Here is a 20,249-nt window from a genome sequence, read left to right as displayed (position 1 = left end):
ATCTGTAGGCTGATGCATATCATAAACTAGCTTATGCAACCAAGCTACCTCACATGCAGCCATTGCTGCACCCCTGTACTCAGCCTCTGTGCTGGACAAGGCAACTGTAGGCTGTTTCTTGCTGCTCCAAGTGACTGCAGTACTCCCAAAAGAGAACATATATCCACTGGTAGATTGTCTATCAGAAATGCTACCAGCCCAATCAGCATCAGTGTATCCATGCAACTCTATCTGAACCCCAGTCTCATAAAATAGTCCATACTGCAATGTGGACTTCACATACCTAAGTATGCGTCTAGCCGCATCCAAATGCAGTTTCCTTGGAGCCTGCATAAACTGACTTACCAATCCAACAGCATAGCTCAAATCTGGCCTGGTAATAGTCATATAAATCAAGCTTCCTACTATGCGTCTGTACATAGTAGGGTCTTCCAGAAGCTCACCTGCATCTGCGCTCAGCTTCACATTCTGCTCCAAAGGAACTGAAATAGGCTTACAGCCTGTCATCCCATATTTGGACAGCATGTCCAATCCATACTGCCTCTGCAAGAGTTGTATCCCACTTGGTGATCTAATCACCTCAATGCCCAAGAAATAACGCAACTCTCCCAAATCCTTCATCTCAAACTTCTGCTTCAATAGCATTTTCACATGAAGGATATCTTCATCACTGTCACCTGTCATAATCAAATCATCAACATAAATGACAAGTAGCATAATACCTTTCTCTGTTTTTCTCACATAAAGTGAGAAATCTACCTTGGAAATCTGAAAGCCAATAGTGACAAGATACTGTCATATCTTGTCAGACCATGCTCTAGGTGCTTGCTTCAAGCCATACAAGGCTTTCTTCAACCTGCAAACAAACTCCGGATGAACAGCATGCACATAACCTGGTGGCTGCTCCATATAGACCTCTTCTTGCAAATCACCATGCAAGAAGGCATTCTTTACATCCATTTGATGTAAAGACCATCCCTTTGATGCAGCCATAGCAATGACTGCTCTTACGGTTGCCATCCTTGCAACCGGACTGAATGTTTCTTCATAGTCAATGCCATATGTTTGTGCATACCCCTTGACTACTAATCTTGCCTTGTATCTATTCACACAGAACCATCTGCATTGTGCTTCACCTTATAAACCCACTTACAGCCAATTGCATTCTTACCTTTAGACAAAGGTACCAATTCCCATGTAGTATTTGCTTCCAAGGCATCCATTTCTTCATCCATGGCTTTCTCCCATTTTTCTTTTTCCATGGCTTGCTCAAAAGAAGTGGGTTCTGGTTCCTATATCACTTTGACCATGTATGCATAGTGAATGACTGTAAATCCATCATATTTCAGCCTATCCACAAGATACCTAGCTCTCGTAGACCTGCGCAAAGTAGGTTCACTCCCAGGTGCTCTCAAAACATCCCTGGTCTTCCTTACTCCAGGTGTAATAATAGAAGGAATACACAACTCATCATCAATGCTCTATTCTGAGCCACTAGATTCACCATCCACATAAGAGTGACCTGCATTCACATCAAACATGGGCTGATCGATCTTCTCTTTTCCTTTTTGTGATACCTGCATACCACTATCAGCATTGCTTTGAGAAGATTTCCCTGATCTCAATCTGCCTGTCCATGGCGAAGAATATGAACCATTGTTAGAGGACACTCCAGGTCCACTAATATTTTGTGACTGCTACTGTGAATTCTATGCAGCATTACCATTTTGTGCATCTACATCATCAATCACATTTACTGGTTTATACCAGCTACTCATCTCATCAAAAACAACATCTCTGCTCACTGTAAACTTATGAGTAGAAGGGTTATAGCATCTATACCCTTTCTACTACAGAGAGTAACCAATAAAGATGCACTTCTCAGCTTTTGGATCCAACTTGGATCTCAACTCATCTGGCACATGAACATAGGCAATGCAACCAAAAATTATCAAATGAGAAATATCTGGTTTCCTACCAGTATACCTCTCCTCCGGAGTCATCCCATGTATTGCTGCAGTGGGAGTCGTGTTCATTATGTAGACTGCTGTAGCAACTGCCTCGGCCCAATAAAAATCTGGCATGCCTTTTTCATTGAGCATGGCACGAGATACCTCTCCAATATGCATGTTTTTCCTTTCTGCAATTCCATTTTGTTGTGGGGTATGACTGCATGAATATTGCTGATTTATGCCATACTCCTGCAGGAACCTTGCAAACTCATTTGAGAGGTACTCTCCCCCTCCATCTGACCTTAGGCATTTTATTTGCAGGCCTGTTTCTTTTTCAACCATAGCTTTAAGAGTTTTGAAATGCCCAAAAACTTCACTTTTCTTTTTCATAAAATACACCCAAACTTTTCTGCTATAGTCATCAATAAAAGTGACAAAATAATGACAGCCTCCAAGAGATGCAGCTTAAGTAGTCCACACATCAGAGTGGATTAATTCCAATGGCTTCTCACTCTCTTGAACATGTCTAGGAAATGGTTTCCTTGCATGTTTTCCAAATTGACAGGCTTCACATGCCTTATGCATTTCTGCAACCTTGAATTTAGACAATCCTGCAACAATATTTTGGGCCTGCATTGATTTAAGTCGTTGTACATTAACATGACCAATGCGTTTATGCTTGATATCAATATCTGCAACAACACCGGTCCCATGTGCAAACATTGCTGCACTCAATTCAGGCATGTCTGCATCCAACGTAAACATTCTGCCCTTCTTCTTTCCTTTTGCTATCAAGCGACCTTTATTTTTCATATCCTCAACAAAGCATACATGAGGATTAAATCTGACCTGTAAGCCATGCTGAACCATTTGACCAACAAAAACCAGATTCTTGGTGATATTCGGGACATGAAATACATCGGACAGGTATTTCTTTTTCCCATCCTGCATAGACAAATGAATTTTTCCAATCTGCACAATAGGATGTGTAGTATCATCACCAGTCTCCACAAATTTTGGTTTTTTCATTTTCCTTGCATCCTCCATCCATTCTGCATGACCTGTCATGTGGTTTGATGCACCTGAGTCAACATACCACACATCGTTTCTTTCTTCTGCACTTGTCACAGAATTGTTCATGTGCTGCACCATAAACAAATGCTCATTTCTGTCATCACCCTGTCTACTAGAAGATGCATAATTCCCTTGTTGCAATTTTCCATTCATGATGCCATTCTGCTTTTTATAGCAGTCTTTAGCCATATGACCCATTTTACCACAGTAATAGCATTCAACATTGCTGTTTGCATTTTGGCCTCTTTGCCATCCACCACGACCTCTTTGGCTCCCCCTGCCTCTATAGTTACCACGTCCTCCTCCATAGGACTGGTTTTCTTGAGTTTGCTGCATATTCTGATTTCTACAACAGCCTCCAGATCGGCCTCCTCTACCTCTGCCTCTACCTCTTCCAGCATTTGAGTAGAAGACAGCTTCTTTTGAAGTTCCTCCTGAAGAAGATGCACCACCATTTCTCTGCTCCTCAGAAATTAGAAGAGCAATCAACTCCTCAAAATCAGAAAATCTTTCATGGAGGGAAATGGATGTTCGGAACTGTGCATAATCCTTTCCTAGACCATTCAAGGTCACAGAAACTAAATCATCATCTTCCTCTGGTGACCCAATGGAAGCAAGTGCATCTGCAATCTTCTTCACCTTCATGTGGTAGTCATTGATGCTCATATTTTCTCTTTGCACATTATGCAACTCTTGCTTGAGCTGCATTTTCCTGGCTTGCGTATTCGTGCTATACATTTTTGACAAAGTATCCCATGCCTCCTTTGGCGTACTTGCATCTTGAATATGCACAATCATAGAGTCTGAAATGCTAATAGACAGCCAGTACATAACTTTCCTGGCTCTCTCATGCCATGCTTTAAATGCCTGCATTTGCTGTTGATTAGGAACATCAGGAAAAACTGGTTCTTCTTCATTTCCTGCAACAAATTCCCACTATCCTTTTCCCATAAGGAAATTCGTTATTCTAAACTTGCATGCTTGGAAGTTATTCTTGTCAAGCTTTTCAGTGACAATCTGTGAGAGAGAATCAGACGCCATTACAGAACACTGCAAAAAATTATGTCACTGCAAAGAACACAGCTTCAGCCTCACAAAGGCAAATCTGCAAAACTGACGAAAGTGTATTTGACCACACAATCACTTCCTAGTGATAATTTTACATCAACAGGCAACAAGGATGATTCTGTAACTCCCAATGTCTCTGCGCACAGGCATATTATGTAATTTCTACAGTAACTTTTCACCAACCTGTAGAGCAGTGGTTGCACAGCATAAAACTCGACATTTTCCTGAGTGCGTACAGAAAACTTCCGCCTCCAAAACAGGCCCCGAAATGGCCTCAAATCAAAAAAACAGGGTCGCCAAGGGCTAAACGCCTATCCCGCAGCATATACTGCCCTCTTGCTTCACCGCGAAGGGTGTCTCAACCTGAGACAATGCACTCTTGCGATTTCCAGCTGTGCTGCCTGTAGAGATCTACTCCCAAAACAGAAAAAATGAAAGCAACACTGCTGCTCTTACCAGAACACCGCAAGCTTGGCTTGCTTTCTTGAGCTCCTTACCACGAACAAGGCTCTGATACCATGTCAAGATTGTGGGAGAGAAGAAAGGAGTCTGACTTGTAGCTTTCTTGCTTGCACAATGGGGGAATACACACACAGGTGGAGGCTAAAAACAGTTTTCCTCTTCTTAGTTGTGTAAGCCAAAAGAACTCTAGTACAAGGAAATAGAAGAACCCTATATATGGGTCTCAAACCAAACTCAACTAACTAAGGTGGCATACTAACTGAGCCACGAACTAGAGTAGATAAGGATAGCTATCATGTAGCTATTATTTATGGGCGGTGTACCAACCACATCTGCAACTGACAAGTTGGTGACATAAATGCACAACGGTCACCCTGGCATATCACGAGTGGAGCTCGATATCTCAACACTTCCCCTCGAGCTCAATCCCAATTCCTGCACACCAAGCAGGTCTCTGAACTTGCGTAGCTTCTCTGTGCCCAATGCCTTCGTAAATATGTCAGCTACCTGATCCTCTGTGCTGGCATAAACTAGATCAATAAGACCTAGTAAAACCCTCTCCCGCACATAGTGATAATGCACCTCAATGTGCTTTGTTCTAGCATGATAGACTAGGTTATTTGCCAAGTGTATACTACTCATGTTGTCACAATAAATGACAACTGGCCCATCTGTAGGCTGATGCATATCATAAACTAGCTTATGCAACCAAGCTACCTCACATGCAGCCGTTGCTGCACCCCTGTACTCAGCCTCTGTGCTGGACAAGGCAACTGTAGGCTGTTTCTTGCTGCTCCAAGTGACTGCAGCACTCCCAAAAGAGAACACATATCCACTGGTAGATCATCTATCAAAAATGCTACCAGCCCAATCAGCATCAGTGTATCCATGCAACTCTATCTGAACCCCAGTCTCATAAAATAGTCCATACTGCAATGTGGACTTCACATACCTGAGTATGCATCTAGCCGCATCCAAATGCGATTTCCTTGGAGCCTGCATAAACTGACTTACCAATCCAACAGCATAGCTCAAATCTGGCCTGGTAATAGTCATATAAATCAAGCTTCCTACTATGCGTCTGTACATAGTAGGGTCTTCCAAAAGCTCACCTGCATCTGCGCTCAGCTTCACATTCTGCTCCAAAGGAACTGAAATAGGCTTACAACCTGTCATCCCATATTTGGACAGCATGTCCAATCCATACTGCCTCTGCAAGAGCTGTATCCCACTTGGTGATCTAATCACCTCAATGCCCAAGAAATAACGCAGCTCTCCCAAATCCTTCATCTCAAACTTCTGCTTCAATAGCATTTTCACATGAAGGATATCTTCATCACTGTCACCTGTCATAATCAAATCATCAACATAAATGACAAGTAGCATAATACCTTTCTCTGTTTTTCTCACATAAAGTGAGAAATTTGCCTTGGAAATCTGAAAGCCAATAGTGACAATATATTGTCCTATCTTGTCAGACCATGCTCTAGGTGCTTGCTTCAAGCCATACAAGGCTTTCTTCAACCTGCAAACAAACTCAGGATGAACAGCATGCACATAACTTGGTGGCTGCTCCATATAGACCTCTTCTTGCAAATCACCATGCAAGAATGCATTCTTTACATCCATCTGATGTAAAGACCATCCCTTTGATGCAACCATAGCAATGACCGCTTCTACGGTTGCCATCCTTGCAACCGGACTGAATGTTTCTCATCCTCTACATAACCCTTTATTGGTACATCATCCAAGAATTGCATAGTTAACTGTGGTGTACAATCCCTTAACACCTTATTTATCTCATTCATCATATGTACCATAGAGTTTTTTGCACCCTAAGGAAGAGTACACATTCGTACTAATCTCAAGGATGTCTTCATGGTAGTGATATCTTTACTCTCCATTACCAACTGGAATTGGTCATACCTTGACTCTAAATCCCCCAAAGAATAAATTGTTCTACCTGCAAATGCCTTCTAAGCTCATCAACTACAAGACCTACACCAATATTAATAATGGTCACTTTGTTGACTGGTTGCATGTCTTGGATAAATCTTAATGCATCATTTTTCTTGGGCGCAGTAAATCATATATTTGAGCATGACATTGATGATAGCTCCAAAATCTTCATCTACATCTCCTCATTTAGCAACTCCATTAGTTTAAATAAATAAGCCCATGGCATAGGAATCGGCCTCAAATTCCATGAAACATGTGGAATGGTAAATATCACCATTAGAGCCACTACATTCTAACCCACACAACCTATTTCAGTTGACTGAGATGCAAAATCTTTCCCATGTCTAGATAAGATCCACTCAAAACATTTCCTTTTTCCATGTAAAAGAAATTCATTGCGGTCAATTTTTAGCTCTTTCAATGTTGTAGCAATAAATTTATTCCCAATGTCCTTTAGATCTCTCAAACTCGGTTGTCTAGACACATCAACTCACACGCCCCATCACTGTTAGGCACTAGTAGCATAGCAACTGTTTGGACCTTTTTGTCTACAGACTTGTATTTTGTTTCCACAATCGCATCAGCCCGTTCTTTTAGCCGTAGACCTTGGAGGTAAGGGATAATCCCTTAGTGTGTCTCTAATTCTTGAGTGATTGACACATACAATGAGAAATAGGGCAGCCCTTTTTCCATCTTTTCTTTTGACTCTAGTATAGACAGATCCATCATCCAACAACTTTGTCTCCATATGCACAATTGTAACACATGGCTATCCCAAAATCACTGGATAAGAAGAACTGCCATGTAGAAAAAATGTTACTCCTCTTGTGCATCCCCAATGGTTATCTTAACATTTGGGCATGCTACATAAAGATCTCATAAGGAGTTGTTTGTTTCCTACATTCTTCAACCATGATCAATGTCAACTGGCCATACACCATTTTCATATAAACTTCTAATAATTACATTAATCTCAGATCCACGTTCAAGTGATGCATTGCAAGGAGCCTCGAGCTCCCCAATCTTAACTACCATTTTTATTGTTGCCCAAGCCTAATGGCTTTAGTATAATGACTTCTAGGAATAAATCCTAAAGCCTCATCATTAGTATGTAAACTCATTTACTACATCAGCCCTTTCCAAAACAACATAAGTATTTTTTTTTTTCATAATAAGCATTTGTGCCTTGCAATTTGAGCTCTTCTTCCATCTACACCTTAACATTTGCTCATGAAACTCATGTTTTCCAATATCAAGCACCTCCCCAAGAATAAATTTGCATATTCCAATTTTGCAAAAGCTTGCATCCATCATCGTTGTTGTAGCCTCCTGCTGTTGTGACTACAAATACATATTAAGAGTTTGAATCAAGTGCTCTATCTCATCACCTACTCTTCCATAAGAGCCTGAACCAATGCATCAATCATCTTGCACCCTTCATATGGTCTTCACATTCAGTTCACCAAATGTCAAGGGATATTAGGTCAAAAGGCCGTAACTATGGGGGTTTAAGGGAGAAGGATGCAGAGAGTGGGGTTGGAAAAGAATAAGAAAAGAGAATCAATTTGAGAAGGAAGAAATATGGATTGAAATTATCACAAAACCCATTGATTCATTTGATGCATAACAAAGCAAGTCTAATATATGCACTCAATTTATGAGTGCAATACCTTATGTTGGGATGATCGCCCAAAAGATCTAAGATAAGAACTTGAAGATAACCTTACTCTAGAATAACACTCTACTACACATAGGCTTTATGCAATCATCAAAACTCAACTTCAATCCAAGAAAATCTATAGTATATAGTAGCTACCATCAACTGGTTATGAAACAAAACAACAGTAAGGAAAGAAACTAATGAAATTCCCATATGGACCTTAGTGCATAATTTTAATCTTGTTTTATTGTTATTTATAGTAGCAATGAATCTCCTATATGCACCCCAAAATCACTCTAGAGTGGGCTCTTCATATACTTCAAACATTTTACCGATTGTAGGTAAGCAAATGCTTCAAGAGTTGATCCTTGTCACCAAATATTCAAGCTCAAAACTTAGGGTAGCAATGTTCAACCTAAACCCTATCTTACCTTGTTTTTCATAGCTCGTGTGAACCACAAGAATACTTCTTGAATGCCCAAAACAATACCTTGAGTGTCTAGGAGTATTCCACCCTCTTCTCTCTTGCTAGAGCTATCTTTTTGCATGAGATCTTGCCTTTTTTCCCCACCACGAACATTGTTGCCCCTCCATGCATGTTTGCACCCCTCCATGGTTGTTTGCGCTTGATTTCATGTTTTCTTTGTTGCTTCCATCTTTCCTCCCTTTTCATATTTCACAAGTGTCCCCCAAGTCTCCACTTAATCCCCCCCCCCCTTTACACGAGGTCACATGCCTTCTAACTCTTAATCATGTACTTACTTGACTTTTGCTTCTCCCCTTGAGTCCAACCTCATCACTTGTGACTAAACCACTGAATCAAGACTCTGCAGCACTGGCTAAGATCTCCTATAACTTGTCTTATCATGACATGTTTACAAACTTTTGAATGCATGGAGCTACAGGTTCTTGTCTGCAATCACAGTATGGACATAAAATCATATCACAACAAGTTGACATGAATAACAACTAGTTGAGGTCTTTGACACTTGTAATATGCATTAGAAGCCTTGGTTCTTACCGTCTTCTTTTGTATGGATGCAGGTATGAGTCTTCATCTTTAGCCTTATGTCATTGTACTTTATTAGAAATTCCAATTGTAAAATGCTTTATTTGTTACTTAATAAAATTTTAAATACGAAATGTTCTATAATTCTAAACCCCCTTCCTTGTCCTAGTCTATACTATAAGCACCGCCTACACTGATTCTTATCCTAGGCATGTATATCTCCTTTATGGTCTCTAGTATACGTAATGCTTTCACTACATAGCATGTTGATTGGCCGTCCAAGATCATTGTATCATCCTATCACCCCGTATACCATTGTTGGATATTGATTGACCTATTTAACTATATGATTATATGTATCCTCGCATGGGCATATATATTATTAATGTATTAGAATGATTATTAATCTATAGTTCCTTATTATTCTTTAATAAAAATTTGTTTTCTTGATGCCACACAAAAATCAATATTGATCTAAAACAAAGATACTTGACTATCTAGCTTAGAGTAATGGTTAGTTGGTTTGATATGAATGATCAATTTCATGAATGCCTTTTTGGGTCATTATGGTGATGTTAATGCCTTTATGTATAAATAGTGGTTGTGATCATTGAGCTTGCTTTAAATGTAATATAAATGCATATTGTCACACACACACACACACACATGTATGTAATATGGTATTGTTAGTAAAACTTCACGTAAATGATAAGTTGAACTTGATATATGGGTTTGGTACCTAACATGCACTTAGAGTAAATAAAAAAGCTTTAGATGAGTTTGATAGAGAGCAGCGTTACTTAATGATACTTGAACTTAGTAATCAGATGAATTTTACCAAGGTTAGCTAGCTTACGTGGTAGAACTTGACATTGTGAGTTGGTCTTAACGCATAGAGATAGACAGAGGGTTCTTGACGAGTGCTGAGGGACGTCTAATACGAGCACATACATCCTTGAACTCGAGGCTACAAGCTTTATTTCATTTCTTAATTAAGACGTGATACATAGATCGCGATATAGTGCATCTAATTGAGCTCAGATTGAACCATAATAACAAAGCAGTTGAAGGAGCAGGCACGGGGTCAGGACACTCATCTTCACTGATCCGAAGGTCAGGATAGACGTTGAGTTGGGGGATCAGCAGCGACAAGAACTTCACGACATGTTGATACACTAATTTTCACTGACGAGAAGGTTAGCGTTAACGTTGAGTTGGGTGATGAAGGACGAGGAGTTCATCAGATGTTGATACACATGTGAGAGATATGTCTATACAGAAAAGCATTAATCAGGCGCGGGGCACACGGCGAGCGAAGGGAGGGAGAGAGAGGATGGGCACAGAGTGGTCGGAAGTGGTATGGGTGGTGGCGTTTGAGGAGGAGGAGGAGGAAAAGGAAGGGAGGCAGCTGGAGCTGCGGGTTAGGGAAGGTGACGTGGAGGAGGAGGTGCGGGAAGAGGAGGAGGAGGGGGTGGAGATGGGGGTGGGGGTGGGGGTGGGGGTGGGGGGCTCGCTGAGGTGGCGGCGGAGGACGTGGCAGAGAGCGGCGGGGACGGCGAGGTCGGGGGGAGGCGAGGAGGAGGAGAAGCGGGCGCAGACGTCGAGGTGGGCGCGGAGGGCGTCGCGCATGGGCGAGCCGCGGCCCCCAAGTCGCCTCCGCTCCTCGCTCACCGCCGCCGCGCACAGCCCGCACACCCACCGCCCGCAATACGTCCCTCGCACCTTCTCGATGTACGCCTCCGTGCATTCCTCCGACAGCCCGCAGCACTCGCACTCCACCACCTTCACCTGCAGCTGCCCGGCCTGCCCCCCGCCCGCCCCCCCTCTCGTTGCTGCCGCCGCCTGATGCTGACTTGGCACCATCTTCTGTTGCTGCTGACATGGAGACCGCTGCTGCTGCTGCTGCCGCCGCTCCTTCTTCCTTAACTTGCTCCTGGTGTTGCACCCCGCCTCCAGCTGACGTGGCGCCGTCACCCCTGCCTTCTTCTTCGCCTGCAGCTCCAGCTCCTCTTTCCCACGTGGCGCTTCCTCCTCCCACCCAGCCTCCCCTCCCAGCCCCCAGCGCTGATGTGGCAACCCCTCCTCTCGTCCTCCGCTGCATGCAATCCCCTCCCCCACCGGCGCATTCCACGACTGTCGACGTCGCACCTCCTCCTCTTCTTCTTCCTTCGTCTCCGCCGCAGTCAACAACACCCGACTTGGCAACACTGGCATTATCTCTGTCAATTGGTGGCACGGTATTATAACGGCCACCACTCCATCGCATGATGCCATCTCCAACTCTTTCAATGTCGATGCAATCGACCCTTGACGCAGCAACCCCTTCTCTCCCTCTTGCCCCATCAATGGTTGATATGGCAAACCCTCTACCTTCTCTACCCGCCTTGAATTGTCATTTACATTGTTTTGCTCCTCGCTCATCCTATCATTTCCTAAGTTGTTATCTTCCATTTCTACATCTCTGCTAATGTCCTTGTTAATCTTCTCTACTAAGGTGCCTACCAATTGCTCACCCTTCCTTGCCTTGCTATTTGTTAAGGCCTCGTCGCTACCCATCAACTCTTTCTTTCTTATCTTTTGGCTATTGTAATTCCCCACGGCGCCTCTCGTAAAATCGCCTTCCGATATAGTGCGACGTAATAGTTTCCCGTCGTCTCTTCCTCCTCCTCTACGTCCTATTCTCTCTCCTATCCCTTCTAAGACTTGCAATGTGTCCATGGAAGTTGCCATATCAATCCTTGAGAGACGGTGCGGGTAGAAATAAGGAGGATATGTAGGCACAGATCAAAATGCTTAGAGCAAACGGAAGTATCTCATATTAAGAGCATATTCCAGCTAAATAGAGTTCACCAAGAAAGGAAAGATGATGCGAGCTGCGGTGATGTACCTCGGCTTTATAAAGGACGACAGCTGCTGTAGCTCAATATGAGAGGCGATTCAGGAGGCAGTGCAGATGAATATGAGAGTCTGAATCGATAGAAGAGATGAGAGACTCTCTCTCTCTCTCTCTCTCTCTCTCTCTCTCTCTCTCTCGCAGCCGCACATCCATTTCAACCCTAGCTCACGAAAACGCAACCTCGATCACGGGCCGCGGAAGAACCCAAGCATCACCTTTTTACATGCAATCCAGTGATGATTAATGCAGACTGGCTCTCCTTTTCTCCTCTCCATCGCTTGTATCCCGCTTTACATCGCATATCACGAAAAAGTCTAGTCACCTCATGCCGTCACACATCCACCACCAGCTCATCTGGCGCTCCCTCAACACGACGACCTCACCTTTCTTCTTAAAAAACCTTCAAAAACTTCCAAAATATAAACTACTTTCCTTTGTGAACCTCGCGTTCTTTCCCAAAAGCCTTGCAGCTCTCTCTTTTTAAATCGAGCCCTTTTCAATGTATCTAGAAACGTATATTGCATTCTAGGAACTACAAACGTACATCGCATTCTAGGTTGTAGCCCCTTGGAACTTACCTTCTATTGCTCTAAGGGCTAATGTCTTCTTGTGCACATGAGCGCTAAAACTATAATTATGGTCAAGGTTGATTGATGTGCCTTACGAATATTCTCGACCACCAATTAACTGGTAGCGTACATGTGAAGTCTAAAATTTTTAATGTTCATGGTTTCATTCTCAACAGTTAACTTGCAGTATACATGTGAACTTTGAAGCCTAAATTTTTTAATGCTCATGGTTTTATTGTTTGATATCTTGTATAGATGAACCACAATATATTGATTTCCTATTGGTGATTATAAACACAAGAGGGAGAGAGCACTCTCCTAATCGCACAACAAGAGAGAGAATAATTGGGCCGTGGTATCACATGTGTGCACACCAATGATGGTGATTAGCTTTGGTTTAATATAGTAAAGTGGAAAAAAAATGCTGACCATTGAAGCTCATATGCGTGGCTTATTGTTATACACTCTTGACATCTACCATGGGTCACCTCATAGCACATGCAATCATATGGCCATTGAATGTTTTGTTTTTACTGTACGTAAGCTATACATCTATTTTGATATTTTATTATCGCGTATAATGACAAAAGTCATGCATTCTCAAAGTAGACATTGTAACAAGCAACTTGTAAGTAGCACCATTAACGGGTAGCATACTTTGATTCACAATTCACATGCACACACATGTATACGATATGTTTTATTACTTCTTTTATAGGCATTCTAAGCAATTCCTATAGCAACTTGAATTGTAAGTTTGAGAAATTTCATGTAGGACAGACATAAGTAGCGATTGTTGTATCTATTTGCATGTTTCATAAGTTTCAAATATTTTTAAAGTGGGTACAAAAGTTTGTTATGTGGAGCTATCAATTTTTCTTTTCGATGATTCTCTTAATTTAAATTGTGGATTATTTTACATTTCAAACTCGCTTAATTTTAGACCTTTCATATTAAATGCTAAGGAAAGACTTAAACAACCATCCATAATTGCAAGGATGCAAATTGCATTCGAGTATCTAATTCAAAGCCGAACTATAAAGGAGGCAAAGGCTTTGCAATAGAGACATTGAAGCATAATGATTACTACTTTGCATAACTTTAGGCTTGCCTTTTCCCATGATAGCCATCCAACCTAACAAATCTTAAATTTGTATGGCATTGTTTCTAAAGATCTTCTATGCTATCAAGTCATGGAAATAAATTGATTAGTTTCCATGTTCTCCTCAAGTCTCACTAAGATAAAAAATCTTAAATTAACCATACATTTTTTATGAAAGAGAATAATTTGGAATCATGTATTATAGATCTATAGGATGATCTTAGATGCTCTTTCATAATGGTACTTTGCCTCTTTATATGGACAAGAATATTTATGTATCACTCATATATGTGGTATCATGGTTATGGTTTTTGATTTGATTAATTCTTTGTAGTGGGATGGTGTTTTTCTCTTAACAACTCAAAAGAAATCATATATCTAACCAAATAACCTTCTTATTGGTGTGTGCACTAACACTACTAGGCATATCGGTATGTAGAGGTGCCCACTTTGACACTTATGTGATGAAAATCAAGGCATCAAAAAGCATGTCATTATGGATTGCCGCTGAAGTGATTGTAGTGGTGCCAAAGCATTGCATAAGCAACATATTTAACATCATATAGACAATGAAAAAAAAGTGTCCCTATGTGAGGTGTCCCATAAGCAATAGTATCCTATACAACGACATCCCATATGTAATGATATTGCTTAATCAACACATTGGCAATACTTAAAACAATACTTTTTTATAACTAAAAGAACCGACCAAGTGGCTCATTTTTTGAACTACTCTTCCTACTCACACACATTCTCTCTCTCTCTCTCTCTCTCTCTCTCTCTCTCTCTCTCTCTCTCTCTCTCTCTCTCTCTCTCTCTCTCTCTCTCTCTCTCTCTCTCTCTCTCTCTCTCTCTCTCTCTCTCTCTCTCTCTCTCTCTCTCTCTCTCTCTCTCTCTCTCTCTCTCTCTACACACACACACACACACAAATACATTTGCAGAGAAATACTCGCATGTTTATGCACACACAAAAAATCTAGTTATGGTTATGAGAGTGTAAAGATAAAGATGGGTGATTATAGTACACACACATATATTGCAAATCTACATGTATATATGTATCTATTTATCTACTATATATGTACATATATATATATATATATATATATATATATATATATATATATATATATATATATATATATATATATATATATACGTCAAAATATGTGTATATATGTACATCAAAATGCTAGCTATATAAATCAGACGCTAGGTCTCCTATGGCATTCTTTCCCTTTGCATCATATACAAGCTATATACCATAGGAAGTTTCATCCTCATCATGTGTATCATGGGATTGACCCTTGATCCCATCACTCTTTGTATGGCATGTAGGCCATGTACTACGCTAAGTAGAAATGAAGCTTTCACCTGTTGGTGTGTTGTCTCATCCATGTCTGTCACTCCATGGAACTCCTACCTGAAGTCAAATTGAACTGCTTCATTTATATGAAATAAGATTGGCAAAGATCACTCATAAATATGTAAGTCTATCACATGGATTTTATAAGTCCTTTCTTTAGATCTCTTTTATATAGCAAAGGCTATTGTTGAATGGGGAGATTCACATGATGAGTAGGAAAAGAGTGTGTTTTATTAATGAGAAATCTACAAACAAGGAAAAGAGGCTATTGTTGAATGGGGAGATTCACATGATGAATAGGAAAAGAGTGTGTTTTATTAATGAGAAATCTACAAACAAGGATTTCTAAATTAGGCCTTGAATGTATGTGATAGTAAGGGTTTCCACTTATTGAATCCCTTGAGGAAACGATATAAATTTAAAAACTTAAAAGTCAATAATAGACAAAAGTATTTGAAGGATGTAACTCAATATTTAGCTTTCTATATCTAGAGTATATGGCCACATGCATCTCATCAATAGTAGGCAACATCCATAACCTTTTAATTGTTATTTAACACTTATTATATGTTATTAGTGATTGTTATGAATAAAGATATATGTGCATGTAACTAATTATAACCTAATAACTCAAATAGCTGACACTTACATAAGTGTCTGAAGAGCTTGAGATGCCCATCCTCCCAAGATGTGAAGTGCGGTCAAATTGCCACTCTAGCTATCATTACCTCCTACAGATTTAAAGAACCATTATGTTCATCAATACAATATACATGTAAGGTATTACTAACAAATACTTCAATTAAAATTCTAAATTTACTTTTTGTACCTTTTATTATAGCCATAGAATTATCATTCGCATTTCCCTTCTAAATTGTTTCCATGGATCTTTATCCACATTGATTGATGATTTTTGGAACCAAATGCAAATGCTCTACATTTTATTGTGTTGTATTAGCAAGTAGCTAGAAATAGTGAACATAAAAGAGAGAACATAAGCATGATATAAGATGCATGTTTTTTAATCACTAACAAATACGTAGAATGCAATCAGACAATATAATGCATATATATGCATGTAATGTGTGTGTGTGTGTGTGTGTGTGTGTGTGTGTGTGTGTGTGTGTGTGTGTGTGTGTGTGAAATGATTCAAGATATAGGTAATGTGTTTACAACTTTATTTTATTTGGTGCTTGTGAGAGAGAAAGAGAGAGAAGAAGAATCTTACTACTATATTATTTTGGTTGTAGGTTCGAAAAGCCTCGAACCTCCAAAGGGCTTCGCGAACCTACCCCCTTTTCCAAACCTCCTTTTTTCAATTAAAACCCCTCCCCTTCTCTCTCTCTCTCACTCTCACATGTAATCTCTCCTTTTCTCTTCCCCCTCCCCTTTTTAATTAAAAGCCCTTTCTCCCCCCTCCCCCTTCTCTCTCTCATTGTAGGGCCTAGGCTCTCTCTCTCTCTCTCTCTCTCTCTCTCTCTCTAATTAAAACCCCCTCCCCTCTCTCTTACTTAAAATCTCTCCCTTTCTCTTCCCCCTCCCCTTTTTAATTAAATTCATCCCCCCTCTCTCTTATGTATAGGGCCTAGGTTCTCTCTCTCTCTCTCTCTCTCTCTCTCTCTCTCTCTCTCTCTCTCTCTCTCTCTCTCTCTCTCTCTCTCTCTCTCTCTCTCTCTCTCTCTCTTAAAATCTCTCCCTTTCTCTTCCCCCTCCCCTTTTTAATTAAATTCATCCCCCTTGTCTCTCATGTATAGGGCCTAGGTTCTCTCTCTCTCTCTCTCTCATTTAATTGAATCAAACTTATTTTTAATCAAAAGTCTCTCTCTCTCAATTAGATTAAACTTTCTAATTTAAATTTTCTTTTTAATTAAATATTTTTAAAAACTTTTTTAAAATTTAGCGTTTTTTTGGCATAGTTTTTCACCTTGAGAGAGAGAGAGAGAGAGAGAGAGAGAGAGAAGAAAAAGAAGAAGAAAAATAAGAAAAATAAGGATTAAAAAAAGAAGAAGAAGAAAGAGAAAAAGGATTAAAAGAAGAAGAGGAAGAAAGAGAATAGTCTTTTTTAAATTAAACCCTTTTTTTTATAGTTTTTGACTTATAGAGAGAGGTAGAGAGGAAATATATAATTTGAAAGAGAGAGAAAATAGGGGAGAGAAAGGGAATGAGAGATTAGAGAAAAACAGAGAGAGAAGAAATATATTATATAGAGAAAAAAGAGAGTGAAAGAGAAAAAATCTTGAAAGAGAGAGAGAGAAAAAGAAAAATAAAGGGAGAGAGAGAGAGAGAGAGAGAAACCAAGAGAAAGATATAAAGAGAGCAAAAAAGAAAGAAGAGGAGAGAGAGGGAGAGAGAGAGATGTGAAAAATCAGAGTGGAAGCAAAGATTGAAGTGTGCACAAGAGGAAGAGAAGAGCTCACAAGTACAAGAGCAAGTCTTGCTTATTCAGTTGCTCATGAAAGTACAACTTGGGTCACTCTCACTCATTAGTTGATGTAGACCCAAGGGCTATTTATAAGCCCCAACTGGCTAGGGTTAGGGTTTCCCCTTTCCCTCAAGACCATTCACACTCAGCTACCCTTATCCCCTCTAATATAAGGACAGTTCACATTCTTACACTCTCTCTTTAGAAAAATTTTGGAGTTCTTCCGTATAGTGCCATAGAGCCTTTCAAGCTCATCCCTCTTCTCCTTGGCAATGGAGAGTTGGTCAATATGATGAATTAAGTATTCATCCAAATGAAGCATGATGATGGCCTAAGCTCTTTCATCGTCTTCTACGTCAAGGGAATTTGATGGGTCAATAACTTTGGTCCCTTTTATGAAGGGCCAATAGCCATGTTTCATCATTTTATATTTTACCAGGATGTTATGGACCATCAGGACCATAACAAGAAATGCAAGAAATTAGCACTGCAGGAAACTTCTTGACACAATTTACAGCCATTTCGTACATTTAATCTTCAGGAACGATATGCAAACATGAACAACATATTATATTCATCAATACTGAACCACTATCATGAAAACGATCACACAGTTTATCATCATCATATTCACTCCTGATCAAATAACGTGCAGTAGACAGTGCAAATATTCAGTATTAGAACCAAACATAAGCGACCAAAATATTCAGGACACAGATACACAGTATTAGAACCAAACATAAGCGACCAAAATCTGGCGTTGTCCTGAAGAAGATATCAGTTCTCATCACGCAAGAATACAATAGTCACAAAACTCCTGACTGTCAGGAAGGCGCCTGCATGTCAGGTAAAAACCTGAATGCTTCATATGGCATCTTAGGTCACTTCCCATATGCTGATTCTACATGTATGCTAGTACTAAGGTATAAAAGTACTAATATAGTGCAATTCGAGCCTCAACACAGGACTTGCCACGGATGGAAATATTTTCCATTAAACTTGCGGATTTGAGGCCTTACATCTGCATAGGCCATGGCCATTATAGGAAGGTCTTACCTATTGCCTTAGGCAATGGCAATGTCTAGTCCTTTACATGTGGCCAAGTACAAACCAAATAACAAAATTGATAGCCCTGCAAATGATAACCAACTCTAAAGCTATAAGGATGAAAAAGGTTGGAAATCATACATATGTTATATCTCAAGGTAAGATTTTGGCATTCTTGCCCTTAGAACAACCCTTGATTTAAGTTTTATTGTTTTCCTAGGTCTCAATGAGGTGAACTTTGACTAGACTTCTAGCTCCTCCCCACCTTGTGGTTTAGTGTAGAAACATTTGGTTGAGCAAGGTCAATTAATGACTTCGACACTTGGTGAGAGTCCAAGGATGTTTCAATTACATCAATATTCATGTTTCAACATAAGGCAGTAGTACTAATGTCACTAAATGCCTTTCAGTTCTTAGAAGCACTCATCTCAAGATTGAGATGTTTAGGTATTTACATTGTTAAGCTTAATGAGATACTTGACTCATTATCGGTGTTGAGAGCAAGCTTCTCGGTGAGCTTTTGATATCCTCCGAGTGTTGAAGCTATTTAGAAATCAGGAATACACTTTATAGCATGTGCTTCAATTATTAAAATCACTGTTAATGATTCCCAAATTGAAAAAAGTGAAAAATAGGAAGCTTGAAGCTTCTTGGCTATGGCTACCAGAAAACCCACAATTAGGGTTTTGGTCACAACAGCCAATAGAGAAGGAATTAGTGCAAGCCCTCTTAGGTGAAGATAGTCCACTATAGGGGCTACAACAGCTCTATGATAGCCGGGAAGATTGCACCGCATGTAGGTCATGCCATGCTCTAGGACTTCACACTGTCAAAATTGTATTGATTTCTGGTACCTGAGCAATGCTGCCCTCCACATCACCTAATCCCCACCTTTAATGTGCCATGCTGAAGTGCCCTGAGCTGGGAAGAAGATCTCCAAGGAATCAAGAGCTGAAATGCTCTCATTTGCTCTCCTCAAGTCCTCCAACAGAGGTGGGTCAAGCTGGCTATGGTGGAAAGGAAGGCAAATGAGAGGGCAAAAGTTCTTCTTGTGCACTTAGGGGTGTAAAGAGGCTAAGGGAAGTTGAAGGATCAGATATGGCTCTGATACCATGGGGAAAATCAAAGTGGAAGAAAATATTGAAGTGTGTACAAGAGGGAGAGAAGAGCTCACAAGTACAAGAACAAATTTTGCTTATTCAGTTGTTCATGAAAGTACAACTTGGGTCACTCTCACTCATCAGTTGATGTAGACCCATGGGTTGTTTATATAGCCCGAGCTAGCTAGGGTTAGGATTTTCCCTTCCCCTCAGGACTATTCACACTCAGCTACCCTTATCCCCTCCATTATAAGGAGAGTTCACATGCTTACACTCTCAACAAGAGAGAGGGGGGAAAAGAGAGAAATAGAATTATAGAGAGAGGAAATATAAACTTTAGGCGAGAGAGATGAAAAAAAAAGGAAAAGAGAGGAGAGAAAGGGAATTGGGGGAGAGAGAGAGAGAGAGGGTGAAGAAAAAATTAGAAACGGAGAGGGAAAAGAGGAGAGAGAAAGAGGAGAAATGGATTGTATCGCATGGCAACTTCGCTTCGCTAAAGCGACCTAGCATTCCTCGCATGCTTCATGGAATGCTAGTAAGGAATTTACACAAATATGATCCTA

General features: G+C 40.4%; 1 protein-coding gene across 1 annotated transcript; it reads right to left on the bottom strand.

Annotated features, from left to right (window-relative positions):
- Positions 1-10,121: 10,121 nt before the first annotated feature.
- Positions 10,122-12,191, bottom strand: LOC148024482 (uncharacterized). Its single transcript, XM_087694127.1, has 2 exons — positions 12,072-12,191; positions 10,122-11,921 (listed from the first exon to the last, which is right to left on the bottom strand). Exon 2 carries the CDS (start codon positions 11,912-11,914, stop codon positions 10,475-10,477), a length of 1,440 nt encoding a protein of 479 aa, XP_087550253.1. The 5' UTR covers positions 11,915-11,921; positions 12,072-12,191; the 3' UTR covers positions 10,122-10,474.
- Between the last annotated feature and the right edge of the window lie 8,058 nt (positions 12,192-20,249).

This window comes from Lygodium microphyllum, chromosome 15, assembly GCF_053477565.2.
Source record: "Lygodium microphyllum isolate KBCC chromosome 15, Lygodium_microphyllum_v1.1.10, whole genome shotgun sequence".
In the NCBI taxonomy this organism is placed as follows: domain Eukaryota; kingdom Viridiplantae; phylum Streptophyta; class Polypodiopsida; order Schizaeales; family Lygodiaceae; genus Lygodium; species Lygodium microphyllum.
Note: the sequence above shows the minus strand (reverse complement) of the source record. Positions and strands in the feature narration are given on the sequence as shown.

Coding starts and splice junctions, on each gene's coding strand:
- LOC148024482 (XM_087694127.1), bottom strand. CDS start 11,914: ATGGCAACTTCCATGGACACATTGCAAGTCTTAGAAGGGATAGGAGAG.